Source organism: Miniopterus natalensis, chromosome 19 (assembly GCF_054644295.1).
Source record: "Miniopterus natalensis isolate mMinNat1 chromosome 19, mMinNat1.hap1, whole genome shotgun sequence".
In the NCBI taxonomy this organism is placed as follows: Eukaryota; Metazoa; Chordata; class Mammalia; order Chiroptera; family Miniopteridae; genus Miniopterus; species Miniopterus natalensis.
Genome location: NC_142099.1, coordinates 2,448,178 through 2,470,996, shown reverse-complemented (window position 1 = coordinate 2,470,996; position 22,819 = coordinate 2,448,178). Strand labels below are relative to the sequence as shown.

The 22,819-nt window shown below is 50.3% G+C and overlaps 1 protein-coding gene across 4 annotated transcripts in view; it reads right to left on the bottom strand.

Annotated features, from left to right (window-relative positions):
- Window positions 1-22,819, bottom strand: part of CDC14A (cell division cycle 14A) — a 64,978-nt gene that overhangs the window by 25,842 nt on the left and 16,317 nt on the right. For all 4 annotated transcript variants that reach the window (XM_087827955.1, XM_087827953.1, XM_087827954.1 and 1 more), the window contains exons 4-7: window positions 16,600-16,692; window positions 6,390-6,469; window positions 1,760-1,826; window positions 559-621 (exon numbers count right to left, since the gene is read on the bottom strand). In XM_087827955.1, coding sequence (XP_087684081.1) covers window positions 559-621; window positions 1,760-1,826; window positions 6,390-6,469; window positions 16,600-16,692 — 303 coding nt within the window. The remainder of the gene's footprint in view (window positions 1-558; window positions 622-1,759; window positions 1,827-6,389; window positions 6,470-16,599; window positions 16,693-22,819) is intronic.

Here is a 22,819-nt window from a genome sequence, read left to right as displayed (position 1 = left end):
CCGAGTCTTCCCCGGGGCCTTCTACCCCAGACGTGGCCTTGACTGGCTACCACCCCTCACGGCCCCACCCTCCGGCAGCCTTTGCCTGAACCCCGCATGGCTGAGCAGGGCGACCCTATTCAAACGCCCTGTGCTGGTGCCTGGAAAGAAGTTCAGCCAACTCTCTGAACTAAGCCAGTTCAGCCACATTTCCAACAAGATGCAAGCCGTCAAAAATATTACCAGGCACAAGTCCAGTTTTTCTCTCAACAGAACCTGAATTTTAAACTAAAAGTAACTTACAATTTCACAACCACACGATACCATTATTTTTCTTATAATGGTGGAAAGTAATTGTCGATACAGATTTGGTGGAATATACAGAGATACAGCATTTTCTGTAACCAAAATGATGGCTCCCGGTCAAAGCAGGAAAGGCACTGACAGCTATAGAAAAATCCAGGATGACTTCATTCACCAGCCTTTCCATCTGCAACGCCTGCCTGTTAGCAGGGAGTGGGGAGGGGACCATTTAATCAACACGTGATTATATCCTACACAGAATGGAAATGTACCCACCTCATAGTGTTCGTATTCATCCACGTCGAACGTCTCGAAGTCGAAAAATCCATGCTGTAACCCCTAAAAGCAGAATCCGGTTAGTTTTTCCGCCGCGGATTGACCAAGGCGTCTGCCAGTCCTGGGATTCCCGCTCGCAAGCGATGCTCAGCGACGGAAGGACAGAGCCTGGGACCTTGGCTTCGTGAAGCCCACGGAGAGGTCCGCTTCCAGCCTTAGTCGTGTCACTCTGAGTCCGTCAGAAAAACGTGAAAACGTGTCCCACAAAACGTCTCCCGAGGTCATTTACATTAGTTTTGTGTAAAATTATTTACGTCTACAAAATGCATCGTACTAGCAAATTGATAGTTAAAACATGTCCCAAAAGTTCTCACAAATCTTTTAGATTAACCTCGTTTCATACACGGGTGGGCAAAAGCAGGTTAAGTTACCAGCCATCGTTCCCTAAAAGGTAAATCATCAGTAAGGATATGTAATAATAACAACAATAGGGAGAAGACAAAGTAATACAAATAAATACTACCAAAAAATTAATAAATAAATGACAGTGCAAGAACAAACTCCGTGTTTCTTGGACTCACGACTGTGAGCCTACGTTTGCCCACCCCTGTATAAATAACTAAACATCCTACTCTGACTTTCAGTGTCACCTGAGGGCCCCACGCCCCGGCTGACCGCGCACCCTGATGTGACACTAGAAAGGACTCCGGCGATGTGGGGACGGGAGTCAGAGCCGGCCCTGCTCACGCCAACTCCGGCGGCCCCGACAGCGACTAACCTCTGGGGCTGCTCTCAGCTGGAGAAATGAGGTAATAACCCCCCACCTAGTTCCTCCTCCGATTGGAAAGCAGAGGGAGGCAGCGGCTGGGAAACTGCCCGTCGCTCCCACCCCAGATCCAGCCGGAGAGCGAGGCTGACGTCACGGGCTCAGCAGAGGCGGAAGGGAGACGTCTGCCCAGAACACACACAGCTCAGTGGGAAAGGGGGACCCCTTCCACCTGTGAGGAGCTGCGGAGAGACCCCAGGGGCCTCCGTGACATGCCCTAGTCTCTGTTTTACAGACCAATCGCCGTTCGAGGCGCGGCGAGCCTCCCGCCAACAGCCGCCCCCTCCTCCCGACAGCGCACGGGGACAGGGACACCACCCCCTTTTCACGTTTGCAGAGGGCGGTGTCGACCTCAGCAAGGAGGGCTGCAATTACCTTTCTGATTCCCTGCAAACAGTCGAGGATGGTGAGATTGTAAGTGCAGTTTCCAAAGGAAGCATCCCTGCGGACACACAGAAAAGCTCGCCATTAAAAACAGGGTCAGCAGTGAAACGGTGAAGCACCGGCGTCAGCTGGACTCGCGCTCCGTCCGCTTCCCAGCCGCCGAGGTCGCCGCCCGCGACCGTCAGAGGCTACCAGTTGGCCACTCGCTCCCCGGCCGGGCCCAGGCACCTCGGAAACGGCCTTGGCCAGTGGGCAGAGCCCATAAGCAAGCCGATGGGAGGCCTGAGCTCGGGGGCAGACTCTCCACTCAGATCCCGGCCCTGCGGGGACCATGAGCAAGCTGCGTTCCCTCTGAGAGTCTCGGTTTCCTCGCCTGTGAAGCGAAGGTGCCGAGAGAAGCTCCCAGTCACAGGATCGTGGGCGGGTTACACTTAGGAAACAAAGTCCTTCGGACAGTGCCTAGCGCACAGGAGGCCCTTAAACACGATGACCACTATTAGGGTGATCAACAGTCCCACTAAGTAAGACACGCGTCGTCCTGAGGAGCAAGCACCGTGAGATGTGGTGAACGCAACTGTAAGACTGTAAGGGGGCCTGGCCGTGGGGCTCCGCTGGTTGGGCACCCTCCCCTGCACCCAGAGGTCGCCGGTTCGATCCCCGGTCAGGGCACATGCCGGGGTTGTGGGCTCGATCCCCAGTCGGGGGGGTGCAGGAGGCAGCCGATCAATGACTCTCTCATCATTGATGTTTCTACCTCCCTCTCTCTGAAAACATTTTGAATCAATAAAAACATAGTTTTTAACTGTAAGGGAAGGACAACGGATGCAGGTCAACAGAACCCAGCAGCTGTTTTCATGGTTCAAATGGCACCCTCCCATCCCTCCCTTCCAGCCACCCCCAAAAAAATGCAAGGAAGGCAGTCAGCTCCTGAAGGACCTCCCACCACGAGAGCTGCTAACGCACCGGCAGGTTCTCTCTAGAGGGGCGGGAACCTCCTGCACCCAAAATTGAGGGCGTCATCCTTTCTGTAAGTTTTTAGAGCAACTTAGCAGACCTGCTTGAGGCAACATAAGACTAAGGTATCAAGTTCAGGTCAGTTAAGCAAGAACTGGCACCAGAGCTTTAAAGTAGCCGTGCTCCAAGGTGTCCAAGGCGAGAAACTTGACCTCGAGGCTCTGTCTCGCTGCCCAGCCCCCACTGCTGGCCCAAAGGGGGAAGGGACCGGGCTGTCGGGCACCTGCGACGACAAAGTCCATCCAAGGGCAGCAGGAGGAGGGGCCAGCGTGGTTCCACGGGGAGAAAATGACCTCGAGGAGCTTTAACATTTAATTAATATAAAACTGAGTTTTATGTCACACGCATCCAAGGTAACCTGAACTGACGGTTGCTAAGCCATGAATTAAGATGCAACTGCAGCCCTGGCCGGGTGGCTCCGGTGGCTGGAGCGTGGTCCCGTACACCGAAGGGTTGCGGGTTCGATTCCCGGTCAGGGCACATACCTGCTTCTCAGATCGAGCAAAAGGCTATACGCTGATCGCTGCTCATCTAAGAAAGGGAGATACGTGAAACTCATTTCTAAGTCACGGTTTAATAGGTCCCATGAAGCCAGCAGAAGAGAATCAGTCTCGAACCAGCAAGAACAGAAAAACGGACCAAGGGCTGAGCTGCAGGCCTTTCTGTCGACACCTGAGTGGCGCCCATTTAATCACACTAATTTCACTAGGAAGATAAACGTAACAGTTGAGAGCTTCACAGAACAGGCACCCTCCACAGAACGATGACTTTCATTCTGGTCAGCGACTGCAGTCTCCTTCCAAACCACCTTCACCCGCTGGGGCTGGCTCCTGGGAATGTACCATGAAGACTACAAAAAAAAAAAGTTGGCACTGGCCCCTCTACAGACAGTCTGGTGACACTAATCTGGGACCATAAAAATAGGAATGAAAAAACGGGCAGCCTGAGCCAACGTTCACAGCTCAAACCTTTGAAGCAACGGATGGGGTAGGAGTCGCTCACCTCCTTCCATGTGTGTAGTGGGTCCCAGAGACCCCAACAGTTGTCCCTGTTAACAGAACCTCAATACAGAGAAATCGGACAGAGTCTGCTTCTCGGGGGGGTCCACGTTCGCCAATGCGCCCCGTCCCCGTTGAGAATGGACTCAACAGTTTGGACTAGATAGGCCACCTGTCAGCACTTATCTTCAACCGTCAGGAAACTGGCACTCCGCTCGCTGTCCAAAACCCATGCAGACTCCCCCCCTCACGCCAAGCCTCCAATGCAAAGGTTTAGGAAAGACTCATGGGGGAGAACATCTGTAATACTTTCAGCAGTAAAGATCAATTTGAAAAAATACCAGCAGTGATGTATGCACAGTGATGTTTACTGCAGTGTTATTTATACCATAATAAACTGCAAACCAAAAAACAAACCAAAAAAAAAACGATCCATGGGGGCATGACCCCGAAGATCAACACAGAGAAGCAGAGGGGCAGCCGGCCTGCACGAACAAGAGCCGAGAAAAATAAATTTGGCTTCTACATTTTTGATACTCCAGAGAAAAACGTGCTAAGGAGAACTTTCTTCCCCTCTGAAGTACAAAGTTAATTGCTAAATAAACTGACAAAAATCACACTTACATAAACAGGTCGACTTCATAATGACATCTAACATCTACCGGCACATGTTTACTTCGCTTTGGAAGGGAGGAGGCAGCCCAATGCCAGGTGCCCAGCGGCTGACCCCTGCGAGCCTTTGTTGGAGACCTGCAAGTCCCCACTTGCCCAGAGGGCCGGAGTCAGCGCCCCAGAGGCGTCCCACGGAGAGTCAGCCACACTAGGACTCAGCTCGGCAACGGAGACGTCACTAGGGGTCACCCCCAAACACAACAAACCCTCCCTAACACAAGTGCGGGTGCATTTCCCTGACAGGCCCGTAAAGGACGGTCTGCGGGAGGTCTGCTGAGGGTTTTCTGCCAGAGAGAAAACTTGCATATTGCTCTCCGGGAAGATAAAACACTTGATCGCTGAGTTTTATTATTATTAGTTCCCTGCAGTAGATCGTATAGAGCAGTATAGTTCTCAACTCTGGCGGCATATTGAAATCACGTAGGAAGTTTCTAGAAAACCCAACACCCAGGCTTCCCTCCAGACCAGTTCTATCAGAATCTCTGGGACTGGAACCCAGGCATAAACATTTTTTAAAGCTTCCCAGACTTTTAAACTCCAAGCATGGGAACCAACAGAACTTTGGGAAACCTTGACCTATGAATTCTGAACCTTCTCCAAGCTAAAATTAAACAAACACACAAATGCACTCCTGGGCCCACCCAGGAAGAGTGTCTCCACATCGCAAGCCCCCCCAAAAAACCAACCACTAAACTAACAGTTGGTAACAGGACATCCAACATCCAACCAGCTCCATTCCACTGGATGTCGATGGGACCCCTACCTCAACCTCACCTCTTTTTAAATTTGCGTCATCTTGAAATAATTTTTAGCTACGTTAACAAAAAGCTGTAATTTTTTTAAAAAAAATTAAGATAAATCCAAACAGAAAAACTCAACCAGGTCACCCTTTCTGTTATAGTAACGCACCAACACTGCAAATGTCATGTTCTGTGTGTCCTACCTGACCTGCCTCTATAAAGACGACCTGGGCCGTACAGATGGAAAGTCACAGCACCTGGAATCAGCACCGGGTCTGTTCTTCAGTTTCCATCCTAATGTGAAAAGCGTGCGCGGGGCTCACCCTTCCATCTCCTCCAACCCCTGGTTGCAGGGCATTCCCGTAGCACTTACCTCCTAACTCTAATAAGGTGCTATAATTATCCACCTGGCTGCACACCTCCAAGCCGGACCCTGAGTCCCCGGAGCAGGCACCCTGCTGTCCTAGGCACCTCTGCGTCCGCAAGACCATCACAGTGACCGGCACAGAGGAAGCAGTGAATGAACGAACACGGGGTATCCTTTCCCTGGCACGCAAATGAGAGCCCGACCGGCCCCCAAGAGAAGGGTCAGCCACACGGTGGAGAGTGAGCCGTGCAAACCAGTAGCCACCACCCGAGGTCTCGTCTGCTCTGACGGCGTGTGCAGCCCATGGACTGGGGCACGGACAGGACGTGATGGGGAACTCGAGGCGAAGGACCTGCGAGCTCTCTGGAAAAACAAGGACGGCTTTGCAGCAGAGACTGCTCAGATAAATGCTCCTTAAGTGAGGAGACCTTGGGGAGCAGCAGTATCTAAATTCACGGTAGCCCTACAAACCCCTTCGTTAGGGCGCAGCCGTTGTGGCTCAGAGGACTGAGCGTATGTCGTCCGGGGCACCGAGAGGTCGCCGGGTCTGACCTCCAGCCAGGGCTCGCGCCTGGGTTTCGGGCTCAGTTCCCAGGAGGGGGTGTGCAGGAGGCAGCCCGTGGGTGCTTCTCTCTCTCTTTCCCTCTCTCTAAAAAAATCAACATCAACATAAAACAACTCTGCAGAAAGGAAATAATAAAAACCGCCATCTCGTTTCACTCCATACATCATGACGGTCACAGTCCTAAAACAGACCACGGTAACCCGGCTCCACAGCAGCGAGCGGCCAGCAAGCGCCGCGGCCCACGTCCCACCAGCAGCCGCTGTACCTGAACGGAAGGTAGGGGGCGCTGGAGCCAGAGAGGAGGGCGCGGTAGGCTTCTTCCGGCGTCTTCTTCAAATAGATGACCTGCGGCAGACAAACAGCATCGTTCAGAAAGAACTCCGCCCAAGAGTGACCCACCACCAAGTGACCCACCACATTCGCATCTCACCTCTTCTCTTCGAGGGACAACCGTCATGGGGATACCGTTGCTCTTTAGACAGCAACCAAGCTGCCCAAATTTCCTTTTCAGCCTTTGGCTTAAGGACGGGTAAGAGTTTAGGGACAGAGGCAGACCCAGGGCTGTGTCCAAGGCTCAAGGGCAGATGCCATGGGGGATGGATGAGGGGTTCCCTTCTGGGAGCAGAACAATTCTACGTCCATGATGGTACCATGGGCCTCCCTGATCTTCACAGAAGATCCACCTTGAGCTAATTCGGTGCCTGGTGAAAGCTGAAAGGTTTCTATCAGGGTGAGCACAGTACCCATGGGAGGGCTACTGGGTTCTCTGCCTGCTTTGGGGAAAGTCCGTGTTGCTCTCTAAATGCTGAGTAAAATCACCTCGGGAACAATGACACTGCTTCCCTTTCACTCCAGGCCATCCTTCCGCAGGAGGGAGGCGACTGCCCACGTGGACACGGCCGACCACGCTCCCCCGGACTCTGCTCTCCTCTTACCTGCATGACTGAGCACGCATGACCCATGCTCTCCCACGGTAAGATGAGCCTTTGTTTTTATTTTTATCCCGGCGCTCAATTATTAATAAGTGCAAAGTGAAACCCCGCCGAGGCCGTCTAAATTCCAGGAAGACTCCTGGGGCAGGTGAGTGCAGTGACCTTCTACAACCTGAGGATGGGGACACGGCAGGTGTCCCAATGAATGCGGGTGTTGCTGAGCGCACGCACACCGGGGTCGTTAACGTACCAGGTTCCATGTTTCTGAGAGAAAATGTGTCATGGTTCTTAGGCCAGACCGTCTGTCAGTGGCATCTGGGGTCCAGAGCCAAGTGCCTGGGTTCAAGTCCCGCCTCTTCCTTTCACTTACTGAGCTGTATGATGTCAATTCTCTGCTCCCGCCTCCGTACCGGTGGAGACGATAACTCTACTTGCCTCTTAGGGCTGATGGTTGGGGAGATTCAGTGAGCTCGTGGTATAGGCAAAGTGCTCAGGCTTGTGTCTAACACATAGCTCTTCTATAGCAAGGGACCACAGAAAGGAGATAAACTTTGGTCCCCAAATATTTTTTCCCTCCTTTTACCCCATGTCTATGCGAATCCGGACCCACGACTGTTGGCATTTCTGATGCCTTGGCCCTAACGACGGGCTGTGTATACAAACATCCCAACGTGAGGTTGTCAACATCCCCATGATTGCTACAGACCAAAACCACAATGCACGGGCCATCCTTTAGCTCGGCCTTCTCACATTAAAGTACAGACGTGAACCCGACTCTCTGGAGCCTCAGCATCAACAACCACAAAACCAAGGGACTGGCCCATTTGATCAAATCCATTGTCAACATCCCAGAAGATCCCGGAGGAGCCCACATCTCTCTGCAACACAGTCGGTGTAACCAGAAGAGAGCTGATGCTACGCCCCTGTTTCCTCATGTGAACTTCTCATAAACAAAAGCACACGGTGACCAGGCTGGGTCTGTTTTTCGGGGAGGGAAGCAATGACCAGTTGCCTGCAGAGAATAAACCACAGAAGCCGGTGAACGAACATCTATAAGAACCACTGGGAGGTGGGAAACTGGGCAAAGGCTTAAAACATAAAACTTTCTAAGTCTCTTCCTTGGTTCCCAAGACTTTGGTTCTCAGACTTCTTAAACGTCAGGGCACTTGACTGATAGGCCGCCTTTTCCTGGAGCCAGCCTTAAGTCTTCATTGTCATACACAAGCACAAACAAAATGTTTAATTTTATTATTTTTAGCCACACTTTTCTTCTTAATCATTTCCTCCCATTATAACCGGCGACTGAGAAAACAATGTCAACTTTAAAACTTTTAAAAAAAAAAGGGAAAAAGGCAACAATTTCTCAAATGCACGACTGATTCTACTTTTGTTCTAATTGCTACGGAAATTTAAAAAATAGTCGGTGTTCAATCATCATGAATCAGAGAGGTAAGTCCGATGACACACCAGAAATGCAACTGAATGTTGAAAACAGCCTGCGTTTTATTCGGCCTATTTTAAACCACTTGTTCTAAACAGTCTAATTAATTACAACAGAACAGGAACGAATGGGTCCTGCCTCCAACAGTCTTTAACACATCATACAAGGCCAGTCATTCTTCCTGTTCTTAGGCTTGAGACGGTTATAAGCCACAGACTGCCGGGCCTGCAGCAGGGAAGACAATGCATCTGCCTAATACCTAGGAGGCGACACTAATTATAGCCTAAGGCGGACCTGATGCCAGGGATCTGTCCCTGGGGCTTGTTTCTACCCTAAAAAAACAACATAACAGTCCTCTGGCCTCCCTACAAAAACAAGGCCTGCATGTCTCTGGACCTATTTGTTCGTCAGTTTATTAAAGACATGGAGGCATGGAACAGACTGACATATCTCTGGGGATGGGGAGGGAGACAGGAAGAAATTAACCAAAGAACTTACATGCATATGTGCATAACCCATGCACACAGACAACTTACATGCATATGTGCATAACCCATGGACACAGACAACTTACATGCATATGTGCATAACCCATGGACACAGACAATAGTGCAGTGAAGGCCTGGGAGGGGCAGTGGCTGGGGGATGGGGCTAAGGGGGGGGGGAGTTGGGGGACATCTGTAATACTGTCAACAATAAAATAAAATTAAAAAAAAAAAAACAAGGTCTGGAAATGATGGGTTTTGGTTGAGGTGACGTTGGCTCTGATATACTCTCGTGTGATACCTCTTTCTGTATTGAGACTCGATGTACAGTGGACTTTATCCTATGTATTGGAGAATTAGAATAAATACTCTCTCCACCTCTCTCATGGGTATGGTTAGAGGGAAGCCGGCGGGAGCTCTCTGATGGGCCATGTAGGAGAACTGCAGACATTAGCCACGGATGTGTCCCTTCTAAGTCGATGGGAACCAGGATTTGCATAATCAGCCTGGAACTGACAGCTACTGCCAGGACCAATGCACCGGCTTGCCGGGGATATCTCAGTAACACTGGGCTTTTCCTGGCTGGAGAGAGCTCGTGTTCAACACAGACACTGCTGAGCTGGGTGCATCGCCCTGAACCAGCCCAGCCCTTTCCTAAGCAAACCAGGGACACAAGGAGCCTATGTTCTCAGCACAGAGTCTGAAGGGACCCTATAGAGGGAACAAGAAGAAATGCTGGGTCCCAAGAAAACCTGAGTCCCTGGTCTCACAGAAACTGAATCTAAGGCTGTTGTGTTACAATGCACAGGTAAACACAGCCCTGTCTAGGTAAACACAGGTAAACACAGCCCTGCACAGGTAAACACAGGTAAACACAGCCCTGTACAGGTAAACACAGCTCTGTATACCATCTACCACTCATCGTCAGAAGGTAGGCTCCATATAAAACACAAAAACAGACTCCCTCCAGAATATCATCCTCTCAAACGTCATGGTTTCATGCTAAAAACTCCTCGTGCTGAGTTCTGCTGCTCACTGCCGGTTATAGTATGAGTTTTATTGCATGAAAACTTTCAGATTAAGAAAGAAAAATGGGGGGGGTGGAGAGAAGAGCCTGTCCTTTTAAACCAAGGACTGAATCTGATCACACTCAGAAGGCAAAGGACAGTAACTTCATTCGTCGTGGTGGGGCTGGAGATGGCAGAGCCACTGCAACAGGCCAAGAGTCAGTGCGCCAGTCCTCTTAATACCTAAGGCCACCCAGAGAAAGCCCTTAACTTGCAGACTGACTATATCTCAAAAGCTTATTTGTAAAGGCTAATATTTAGATCTCTGGAAATAATTTCCCAAAGATAAAAGCTTATAGTTGTTATTACTTTCCTAGGCTAGGCCAAAAATGATCCTATGGTTCGTATTATCATAAAAATCATGTATTTAACATAAAACGTAGCAGAAAACACTCCAAAAGCTAAAATAAAGTAATTAAGCACGTGTGTTTTCTTTTTCAATCATCTTACCTCAAGGGGGTTGAGGAAGGATGGGAGAGGGTAAACGGGGTGCAATATATACACCTGAAACCTGTGTGATCTTATTAACCAGTGTCGCCCCAATAAATTTAATTTTAGAAAAAAAATGAGGAAATCAACGAACATGCTGATAACACCTCTAAAGTGAACCCCGAGTTATCTCAGATGTTTGGCTTGATATTTCTATCTCAACCCACTTCAAAATGCATTGCTTTCCCCAATAGTTGGCATTATGTTTGGAACTGATTGCAAATCTGAGGCCTTGTGGGCAGGACAATTGTCAGAGGAGAAAGACTGTCTTGATGTGACCAGAGAGAAAAAACTGGGAGGAACAGAGACGGAGAGAAAAGTCAAAATCTCTCTGGAGTTAGGCAGGCTGGAGCCCAGCCCGGGGGGAGAGCAGCGAGACCAAGGGGTAGCTGGCTTCCCCAGGACCAATGGCCACTCACAGCAGCCTAAGGTGTCCTGGGACGGGGGCAGGGGGTGGACCAGACAATCCATTGTATTCATTGTAGTAACTGGAGCACGTACCTGAGGGACCAAAAAAACACAAAAAACAGCGTCCTGTTCTCTTTCAAACTGAAGGAGTTTGTAGGTGAGATGTTATCCAAACTTCTAAGACAGAAGCCACACAGCATGGGAATGAAATCTCAGATCTGGAATCTCCTAGTAACGTGTAGGCGGCTATTCTTTGAGTCAACTCAAGAACAGGACACCGACAATGAACACAAAACAAGGAACTGGTTGTTCTCGTGTATTTACAAAGAGCGTTGCCTGGAGGGAGCAGGAGCAGGAGCTGTGCATGGGTCGGGGGTGGCAGGGAGGACGCTGCAGCGATTCTGCGTCAGCCCCAACGGCTCGCTATGAGCCGCGTGACGGAATGGCCCTTGGGGAGTGCAGTGGAATTAATCATTCTTCAATGTCTATACATTTTTTTTAAATGTTTTTATTGATTTCAGAGAGAGGAAGGGAGAGGGAGAGAGAGAAACATCAATGATGAGAGAGTCATTGATCGGCTGCCTCCTGCACGCCCCCTACTGGGGATCGAGCTCGAAACCTGGGCTTGTGCCCTGACTGGGAATCGAACCCTGACCTCCTGGTTCATGGGCTGATGTCCAACCACTGAGCCACGCCGGCTGGGCAATGTCTATACATTTCTAAAGCAGTAACCGTGTTCCCTAAATACTTTCGTTCACTGATGTCACACACAGAACTGAAACAAGGGGGGACGTGACTTAAAAGCAGCCAACAGAGGTACTGCACACAGAGCCGATATATGTGTAATAGACGGACAGTCGCCCCCCTTCCCCGTGGCTGCTGGGAATCTCCTCCCCTTCCGATCCCTGCGTGGGACGGACCTCACGACTGCCAGCGGAGGAGTACCTCCCCTCCAGTCAGTATGTCAGTAGAGCAAATGGGCACACGCTTTTTCACATGGACAGTAAATGTCTTTTCAAGGCCACTAATAAGACTCAGAAAATATGTGAGTAAGCTGCTCTAAACATATGTAGCATCAGCACTGAAATATATGGTACTGAATGCAGTGTGTGCGTGTGTGTGTGTGTGTAAATCTCAGAGTTCCATAGAGCACAGAGGAAGCTTGTTATCAGGATGCCAAAAAGAGAACCACCAAAAAAAAGTCCTGAAAAGATGTATTCAGTCAAACACGAGAAGCAGCCCTGCGGCAAATGGAAAGCAAACGGCCGATTTTCCCAGCCCCCAGCCGGACTGAAGAGAAGACAGCCCCGCACTCCCCATCTGCAGAAGACCAATAAAACTTTCCAATTCACAGAGTTTCACCTCAAAACTGCTGTATGATTTTAGGGAGCCTGACCTGTTTCAAAGCCACCAAAAAGTACAAGCCGACAAGGGTAAGAGCCCGCTGGCCCCTTTGCAGCCACTGTCACGAAAGAGGCGCCTGCCTGTCAAGCCATAAAGGAAGGAACCGGGCCGGAAGCCGCCAGGCCGCCCGCGCCCCCTCCCTTCCTCCCGGCCACACGCGGCGCCCGCGGGCACGGCGCCCGCTGCATCACCATCCTAACAGACGGTCAAGGCAAACGCCTGGCTATTCTGAACCAGTGTTCCTCTTGGTAAATTTACCTGTAATTTTAAACGACGCCTGTTTAGCCTATAGTTCTGTGGTGGCAATTTGAAGCAGCCCGGCACTGCAGTGTACAGACGAACTGTGAGTGCGAGACTAAGGAACTCTGGCCTTAATTTTTTAAAGCGAAGCCGCTGCACTTAATGTAACTGCTCCTCCAACTTAGTATTTCCCACCCTCCAGTCATCGTGGCCTGACCCAAACTCCCCTTGACCTCCTGATCTCTTCATCACAGCTCTGTGGGCTGAAAGGTGGTCCTTAAGCGTGTGGCAAGAACCTGATTAATCCAGGCTTATAATTTTTTAAAACCATCTTCTTCAAACTGCTGTGAGAGTGTCTGGGATGTTATGACGACGCAAGCATCCTAACTCTGAAACTGCACTGAGTGTCGTCCCAGAAGGGAAACACCATATTGAATTTATTGGGTGGCACTGGTTAATAAAATGATACAGGTTTCAGGGGTACGATTCTATAATCCATCATCTGTATATTGTATTGTGTGTTCACCCCCAAGTCAAGTCTCCTCCCGTCACCATATATCCCCCCTTTACTCCCTTCTACACCCCCCCCCCACACACATATCCCCTTGCCCTCTGGCAATCACTTGTCTGTGTCTATGAGTTTTTCTTTTTACTCTTTGCTTAATCCCTCCCCCTTTCTCCCCCAGTCCCCAAACCCCTCCCCTCAGATAGTTGTCAGTCTGTTCTCTGTATCCATGAGTCTGTCTCCGCTGTGTTTGTTAGTTTATCTCGGTCATCAGATTCCACATATAAGTGAAATCTCATGGTACTTGTCTTTCCCTGACTGGCTTATTTCAAAGCCTGCCGTCTCCAAGAGCACAATGTCACAGCTTAGGGACACAGAGACGCTCCTGAGGGGGACGTGCCTGCCATCTGTGACCTCGGCTGGCCACGACCACTCGGGCAGCCCTGGCTGTGGGGCCCCCCACCCAGAAGGGCCTGTGGATTTCCTACTGAGCACGACGTCCTCCACTTTCCTCCTTGATACTCACGACGGCTCTGAGACAAAACAGAAGGCTCTTCCCCACAAAGGGGGCCCGAAACGAACAGAAACACCCGAGCTTCTGTGACAGACTCCAACTCACCGCCCAGCAGGAAACCACACGCACAGCCCGGGCCCTGCAGGTGCACGTCTGCCACGAGATGTCACCGTCAGAAGCAAGGTCTGGTCGCTGCACATTATGAACGTGCCTAATTCTGCTGCACCGCGCACTTTAAAATGGTCAGGACGCATCAGAAGAAAACAGTGTAACTATGGTGATGAGTGTTAACTAGACTTTGTACCCAGTTCGTTTTCAGGGTTTTCCTCTGACGTTACCTTCCTTCCTTCTTTCTTACTTTGTCATTCCATTATTCACTCATTCAAGAGAGATTATGAAGCACCCACTATGTGCCGGGCACCGTTCTAAGCTGGTGTGCAGATACTGAAATAGTTCCCTAGTTCCACAGCCGGCAGCAACCCACCCCTCCCGTGCTGGCCACACCCCATCTCTTTCCTGGGACACCCCCTCCCCTGGACTTCCCTATGACTCAGAGGCGCAGGAACACTCACTGTGGGCAGCTCCCAGTCGGTCAATGCCTGGGCCTAACCCCTTGTTAAATATTTTATCACCTCCTCGACACGGCAATGAGTGAATGACAAGGTCCCTGCCCTCCATAAACAAATAAATACATAAATGAATCAAATAACTGCAAACACAGTGTGGTAGAGAAAATAAAGCAGTAAAGGGCCAGAGGCTGACTGGAGGTGGGGAAGCAGGGAAAAGCCTGAAAGTCTCTCTGAGGAAGTAATACTAGGAGGAACCAGAACGCAAAGGTCTGAGGTGAAAACGCTCCGGACAGAGAACAGAAATACCAAGGCCTTCTGCCGGGAGCCAGCCTGGGATTTCCATGGTCAGAAGGCCAGCGTGATAGGAGCATCCTTTAAAAAAAAAAATGCCTTTTTAAAAAATAATAAATTTTTAATTGATTTCTGAAGAGAAGGAAAGGGGGGGAGAGAGAGGAAAGAGAGAAAAACCTCGACTTATGCCTCCTGCACACCCCCTGCCAGGGATCAAGCCCAAAACCCAGGCATGTGCCCTGACCAGGAATCAAATCAAACCAGAGACCTTTCGGTGCCCAGGACGATGCCCACCCAACTGAGCCACACGGGCCAGGGCGGGTGGGAGCATCCTGAGCGAGGCGATCACAGAGGTGGACAAGTGGGACGGGGGAGATCTTAATGGCTGTGGTAAGGAGGCTGAGTTTACGCCAGGAGCAGTGAGCGTCATTAGACCCACCTGAAACAGGCCAATGACATAATTTAATTTTTAAAGGATTACTCTGACAGCTGTGTGGCAACTGGGTTAAAGGGAAGAAGGTAAAACGGACACAACATCCGAAGCTGTGGTGTCGTCCGGGTGACCAGTGGCAGTGGCCTGGGCCAGCTGATGGCAACAGAGACAGGAGCCGTGTGTTTCGGAGGCAGAGCTGCCCAGGCTCACGGACGAGTATGGCGTGGAAACAGGAAAAGGAGAGAAATCAAAAAGACAAGTGCCCTTTGATTCAGCAAGTCGCGATGCCAGTCCATTTATTCACTAAAAAGGCGAGGACCGGGGAAATGAGAGGTTTGTGGAGAAAAGGCATAAAACAAACACACCCACGATCGGTTTCCGACGAGGGGTCACGAGCAAGGTGGCACCCACGGCTCCCACCCTCGCCCGGACCCTCCCGCCAGCAGCCTGCTCCCCTCGGGTCTGCTCTTAAAATAACAGCAATCGCCTGGCTGGCGCTGCAAACAATCCCAGACTCCTCGGAATTGGGAGGAAACTTGGAGGTCACTATATCCAGCCCTCTCGTTTTACAGATAAGGAGACCACATAAAGTATGGACAGAGAGCACGGCTCACCCAGCATCCCAGGGCCCTGGAGTGAGAGCGCGACTCTCTGGTTCACGGTCACCACTCCCTGTGCTCCACGGCAGGCTGTGTACGGAGAGTGAGGGACAGGGGTGCCACAGGAGACGGCCCAGGGCTTCACGGCAGCCCGGTCAGGGGGCAGAGCTGGCACCTCCGTCTCGGAAACAAGGCCTGGGCTCCGGCTGCTTGTCACCTTGTCACTGGGCTCAGCCCGTACCTACAGCAGGTAACGGTCTTTCCAACAACCCCGCCAGGCTTTCCCCTATGGCTGTGGTTCCATGTGGCGGTGGGATGTCTAGCAGCCAGTGGCTCCCTCCATCAAGGTCTTCAGAAGGCCCTAACCCTCCCCACAAGGATGACAGGAAATGACACCTCTGTCCCCGGCCTTTCACACAGCATTCTCCTAACTGGATGTCACACTTGTCCCTAAAGAGCTATTCTAGGTTGCAAATGCATTTCAGCCCTGATGGCTTCGGTCTCCCACGATTTTTGCCCCAGCCCAACATATATAAAAAATTCTAGAAGCGGTCACATCCAAACTCCATAGCATGCATGCACTCGTGGAACTCACGTCTACCTTTCAGTGCTCACAGAGAACAAAATTTGTAATCAAAATGATTTGGGGAAAGTTGTGATATATGCAGGATTTCTGATTGGTTTGCCTACTTGACAGATGAATCAATGGATTGGTAAAACCATTACCATCCTTCCCACAATCCAGGATTTCCTTTTATCACCCCAGAAAGGAACATTTTAACAGTCCTTTAAAATCTTCATAGACACATAGATATTCTCCTGGAAATATCCGCTGGGGTATTCTTTTTTTTTTTCAACACCTGCACAACCGTGGCATCCTAGCTACACGCTGGGGCTCCATTCTACCGTTAGCTACAGAAAATAAAGCCCGAGAGGGAACAGTCCCTCAGCACCAGGTCCCCACTCTCCACTCCAGACCAGCCCCCAGGCTGCTGAGAGTCTCCACCATGGCCCCAGTGCCACGGAAAGAGGGACCCGGGTCCCATGCGACAGCGTCCGCATCCCATCCCAGAAAACCGTCGCGACCGAAGTACTTACGGCATAGGCGCCTATCAAAAACGCTGCGTTCGCTCGCTTGCGTTGGTCAAAGCAGGTGTAATGCACTATCTTCTTTCTTGATAAACTGTATGACTAGAAAGAGAGAGGAAAGAGAGTTAGCGTGACCACAGAGACAACGTTGAGAGACCCCAGACACACGTCCTCTCCCAGCTCTCCCAAGATGGGTCACAGCGGGTGGCCTTAAACCACGTGGATTTCTCTGGCATGTGGGCCTAAGTGGGGGCGCGGACGGTTCCTAGCTCGGACCTTCTGCAGCTCGATCACCACGTGAGAGTTGACATCTGAACAAATACGTTTCTCTCCAAGAAAGGAGGCTGATCCATCGGAAATAACTGAGTTATTAATTAGCATCTTTATGAGCAGAAACCATTTCTTGCTCGTCCACGTAAAGTCATTTTTTTTCATTTCCTACACACCGCGCCCACGCCCAGAAGGGCTGCCTGAGCTCTTCCCAGTATACAGTTTGCCTTGATGTGTGTCCACTAGTCCACTTTCCTCTTTAAAATGTTTAAATGCCTACAGTAACTAGAGCACCACATTAATGTTTCCTTGCTAAAATGTCCCCTAAAGTGCCCCTCTTCATCACCTGAAAATAGTAAATAGAAAAAGATGAACCATCGAAAGGATTATATGAGCAAACATCTCAATACAACAGCCGTACATTAAATTTAGGGATTCAAACAGGTATTGAGCACCTGCTGTATGTCAGGCAATGGGCTACATGCTCGAGCGTTCGACTAAACCCAAAGCGACGTGGTGCGTCCGCACATGCCGAGCAGGAAGGGAACCATACAGCAGAAAGATCTGTCAAAGCGAAATCAAATTCTTAATCGGAACGCCAGTAAACAGAAAACGGTGAGCTCAATAAAGCCCTCTCAATGTCCTCGTATTTCCAAAGTTATAAGCATCCTGACAAGCGGTTTTTAGAGTAGACACCCAAGTGCAATATTTACCTATAAATTCCCACTGGTGGTCAAGCAGCCGGGCGCCTTACGCGTGGACCGCAGAGCCCCGAATACCTGTTTTTAGAGCCCCCCTGACGTGCGGAGCTCAGCTGCCTACCGTCCTTCACCCCGTTACCTCCTATAAGGAAAAGAGACCTGCCCAACTCACAAGTCTATTCTAAGATGGACCCGGGACACCCTGGCCCTCACAGGGGGCCACAGGGAACGGGCCGAGAAACCCTCCCCAGCCCGCAGGCGCTTCTTTGACAACCAAGCGTCGCCTGTTCTGAGCCCAGCACTGCTCTCTGCAGCTGAGCCCCGAGAAGCCAGTGCCCGCCTCAGAGCGAAGTCCTCCCAGGCAGGCTCGCTAAGATGCCCCACGAAATAAAGACGGTCCAAGCGCGTTTGACTCAGTGCAGTTCGGTCGGGTTAACACACTGAGGCCAATACACTGAGACTGCAGGTCACTGTCAACGGTGCGGACACGGGCCTCCTGCTTCTCAATCGGAAATCTGTCTGCTGGACATTTCCCTTCTTTGCTTTATTATTTGTTTCTGTGTTTTTGCCACTTTATGTCTGACTTACAGAAAGGGGGTCAAGGTTCTTAAGACCTAAGCACCTTCTAGGGTCTCTGGATCGCAGCCCCTGGAGACGGCCTTCCGCCTAAATGCGAGTCAGACCCAACACAAGGCCTCAGCAATTCCGCTCCCAGATGCCCACTGCTGGCCTTTCCCGGTCCCCCAAACACCGGTGGGGAGCAAACCTCCACAGTCGGTCCTGAAGTCTGGATGATGCTCTTCCCCACCGAGAATCCAGGAATCGTAACAAACTCCCGCTATCGCTGCATAAGGTGGAACTGAATTTATTTTACAAATCCACTCACCGAAGGGCAAACTCATACTGCTGTTCACTCTTCATCCACGGTCTCTTTTTGTTTGTTTCTGAAGTTTTTTGCATTTGCTTGTTTTTAAGTTTTCTCTTATTGTGTGGCTCAGTGGCTGAGCGCAGTCCCATGAACCAGGAGGTCAGGGTTCGATTCCCGGTCAGGACACACGCCCGGGTTGTGGGTTCGATCCCCAGTCGGGGGCGTGCGGGAGGCAGCCGATCGACGGCTCTCTCTCATCACTGATGTTTCTATCTCTCTCCCTCCCCTCTCCCTTCCTCTCTCTGAAATCAATAAAAACATATTTTTTAAAAATTTAAAGTATAAAAATACAGAGGCTTCTCAGACGAAAACCATGAAGCTGGAGGACAGTTTTCTGAAAACAACCTTCTTTTTACTGTATACCTATAAGATTTTTTAAAGTAAATATAATACAACTTAAAAGTCTAAGAACTTCAGAATTTTCTAAACTTTAGCAGCTTTCAGAAATTACGTCAGATTTAAAAATAATTCTATAATTCTTCACAAAAATCTACCTAGAAATTTTAACTACTTTAAAATATCTCCCATTGGAAGCTGCCTCTAGGAGGAAACGTGACTTTTTTTAACAATTGCCCCCACACACATTTACAACATGTTTTTCCGTGATGAGAACTTTTTAGACTTACTCTCTTAGCAACTTTCAAACATACAATTCGGTGTTATTAACCGTAGTCACCACACTGACCTTACAGTAACTGACCTTTTTTTAGAGTTTTCTATCCAATTCTAAGGAACAGTTTTAAACCTCCTCACACTTACCTCGCTTAGATGTTTTTGGAATTCAAGTGTTTTTCTCTGTTAAGTCCCAAAAGCACTACAGTCAAGAAATGACCTGCTCCCGGCTCAGACACAGAGAGAAAGACCAATCCCTACTTGGGGAACAAACGCTAACTCCGGGTGAATGGTAGCGGGGGAATCTCGTGTATTGCCTGGTCTCCCTCCGGGCCTCCCTCCCCGGTCACCCTGCCCCAGGCTTCCACCAGCAACACCGTTCAGCAGGAGACGTACTGGAATGACAACTTCCAGGCCTGACAAAACATCCTGCCAGCTGTCTAGCTGCTGCTTTATGTGGGTTGATGCACACAAGCTGGTTAATGTTTCCTCCTTTCAAATATTAAACACGTCCCTCTCTTTAAAAAAACAACAACAATCTACTTTATTACATAACAAACCACCCTCGGAGAAGCAACGCCGTCCACGGGTAACGGAAGTACCTTCGGAGGAACAGCTGTCTCATCCCTGGAGATATTTCACGAAGAACTTTACCCTGAGGGCAAAGAAGGGCCCAGTCCGCAGACAAGCTTTCTCTAGTTTATGAACAAGTCCAGCAGATATTTTCTCAGGTTCTGCCCTAATCCCAGGGAACTCCAGGCCTCCAAGCTGGACAGCGGCTTCCTCCTCGTTGGGCCTGTCTCCTCTGTGGGCTGGGATGCTGACCAGGCCTTTAGGGGACCACCTGCAAACCTACCCCATCGCCTCTGGCTTTCAGGGAGCCACGTGCTCTCGGGGAAGATATCTTTGCTTCTCACTCAGGTCCGCCACGACATTATCAGCCAGCGCTACGTCTGGGAGAAGGGCGCATGAACGTGTGACTGGTCCCGGCCCTGGAAATGTTCTACCGGGAGCCTGAAACTCTGTCCCTCTGGACGAGTAGCCTCAAAAGACATGAAATTCTCTGAAAAACTGCAAATCATGCCATGTGCCTTCCTAAGAGCATGTGATAAAAAAACAAACACAGTTCCCCAGATTGCTCAGGAAACTTTACTGCAACCTGTAAATCCTTGCACAATAGCACCTTAGGAACAAGTTCCTGTAATGAGTCGGTGACTAAGCCGACTGAAATTCACATTATTCCTCAGGTTCCAAATCCAGAGGCTCTCCAGGGCCGGGAATCTCTGCTGGTCAGGTGGCAAACTGGACGAGCCTGCCCGACCCGCAGCAGACCGAGCTCCACCCTGCTGCTCCCAAGGAGGAGTCCGGGCTCTGAAGTGGGCGCTGCAGTATTTAGAAGAAGCCAGACACCCAGGATTTGATGGAAATTTTTACAAATCACCGACGTTGCCCTGGCTGGGTGGCTCACCCCATACACGTTGCCCTGGCCGGGTGGCTCACCCCATTGATTGGAGCATCACCCCATACACCAAAGGGTGGTGGGTTCGATTCCCGACGAGGGCACATACCTAGATTGCGGGCTCAATCCAGTTGGGGCACGTACAGGAGGCAACTGATGGATGTTTCTCATATCAATCTTCTCTCTCTCCTCCCCCTCCTCTAGAAAATCAATCAATCAATTGCTGATGCTGACCATGAATGCAAAAATTTTAAACAGCATTCACACCCCCCAAAACAGGTCTGCTGAACATGGGTGCTGGGACACTGTGGCTGATAAAATCCCGTTGGTTCCATCAGCAAGGATTGAGCCGCAGGTGGGTGTGAAGCACAGGCTGAGCAATGTGGTGACAAGGGGAGCGGGACCTCAGTCTCTAGCCTCTGAGCGCCCACAGTCTGATGAATATTGGATACTCAACAAGGGGGCATACTGGCCAAGGCTCATCACCAACAGAAGAGAACAGCTACCTGGGGATGCGTTCACAGCCAGCAAGGGCCAATGGAATGATCTTAATTATAGGTACAATTGCTGTTAAGGTAAAAAAAAATAGTACATAAAAGGTGGAACTTAGTATTGACTATCTTTCAATTAACATACTCAAACCTACAGAAATTTCCAGCCCTGTGTTGCTTACCTGGGAGTCAGAGTTTTGGCCCTCTCGGTAGACCATGACAGATGTATGACACAGCATGTAAACACTTAATGGCGCTTGTAAACCGAAGTACTACAATGGCTATGACAGAACATACATGAAGTTGAAGGTACTGGCCCGGGACAGGCGTTTCCTATGTCAGAAAGGAAAGCTACGCAGAAGGTCCCCTCCCAGAGGGATCACCCCGGTGAAAAACAAGCGACAGCGACTCTGGGAGGGAGCGAGAAAATCGACGACATGCCGCCCAATCACAATGGCCCGGGCTGTCCCTTGGACAACGGTGACATGCACAAGCCATGCTTAGGTGAGGAGATTACAGACCGTCACTGAGCCGTTCAAAACCAAGAGGTGAGGAGACAATGAAGCTCGAAGCCAAAACACAAGAAAGGAGCTCATGGCTCCTTTCTCGAGAAACCGACGTCTAAGCAGCCCCCGGAAAGGCCGTTTGCCATGCTGAAAAGTGACACCTTCACGTCGTGTGTCATTACACTGTGAGTCAGCCTGGTTGAGCTGCAGGAAGACATTAGCACAGCCTGGATGATATGCTCTTTAATAAAAAAAACACAGCCCCTGCACCTCCCTACACAAGCGAGCTCTGCCGGTGACAGTGGTCGGATTAAGTGGATTTGCAGCCCAGGGACCCGGTGGCCAAGGCCTCATTCTCTGACAGGTGACTAGGCCAGCCCAGCCACGGCCACAGCCATCAGCGTCTCCATAGCAATAGCGGTCAGCTCAGTGCAGAAGCCATCAAATGAGCAGGTCCTCCTGTGAGCAGCCATGACCGCTACACGGTTTACCTCCAACTTTCCCAGGAAAGGGATATTCTTGAAAATTTTCTTTGGCTGTACACAAAACAAAATATGGTTTATGTTTTCACTCATAGCTCCAATGAAACAGGTCAAATGGGTTCCTTAAGGAGGCGTCTCTGGGTGGCCCATTTCGTTTCAGAACCGTTTGATTAACGCCGAAGTCAAAATGTCAGAGAAAAATTGGCTCGTGAGGATCCTCTGAGCAGGCTGAAGCTACGCTCCACGGCACTTGGGGATCCTCCATAAAAGGGGTTCTTCTTTTTTTTTAATGTTTTTCATTGATTTCAGAGAAAGGAAATGAGAGGGACAGAGAGATGGAAACATCGATGAGAGAGAAACATCATCTATCGGCTGCCTCCTGCGCGCCCCCTGTTGGGGATGGAGCTCGAAACCCGGGCACGTGCCCCGACTGGGAATCGAACCGTGTGACCTCCTGGTTCATGGGTCAGTGCTCAACCGCTGAGCCACACCAGCCGGACCAAAGGGGCTCTTCTTGCCTGGGGATTTCTGAGTGGCTGGCCACTAGGGTCCCAGGCCTTGCAGACTCCGTGGGAGCTCCCTCCCGTGTGAACTAACACTGCCTTGAACCCCTGACACCTCTACAAACCACATAAACTGCCTGCAGGGTGTAGCTCGCTTTTGTTCCCCCAAAGCCCATGAACCTGAAACAGAAGATAACCTCGTGAAGAAATCTCAACATGTTTCTGTGGTTATACTAAGAGGGTGGTCTGATCATTATATCAAAAGAGCTCTTGTGCA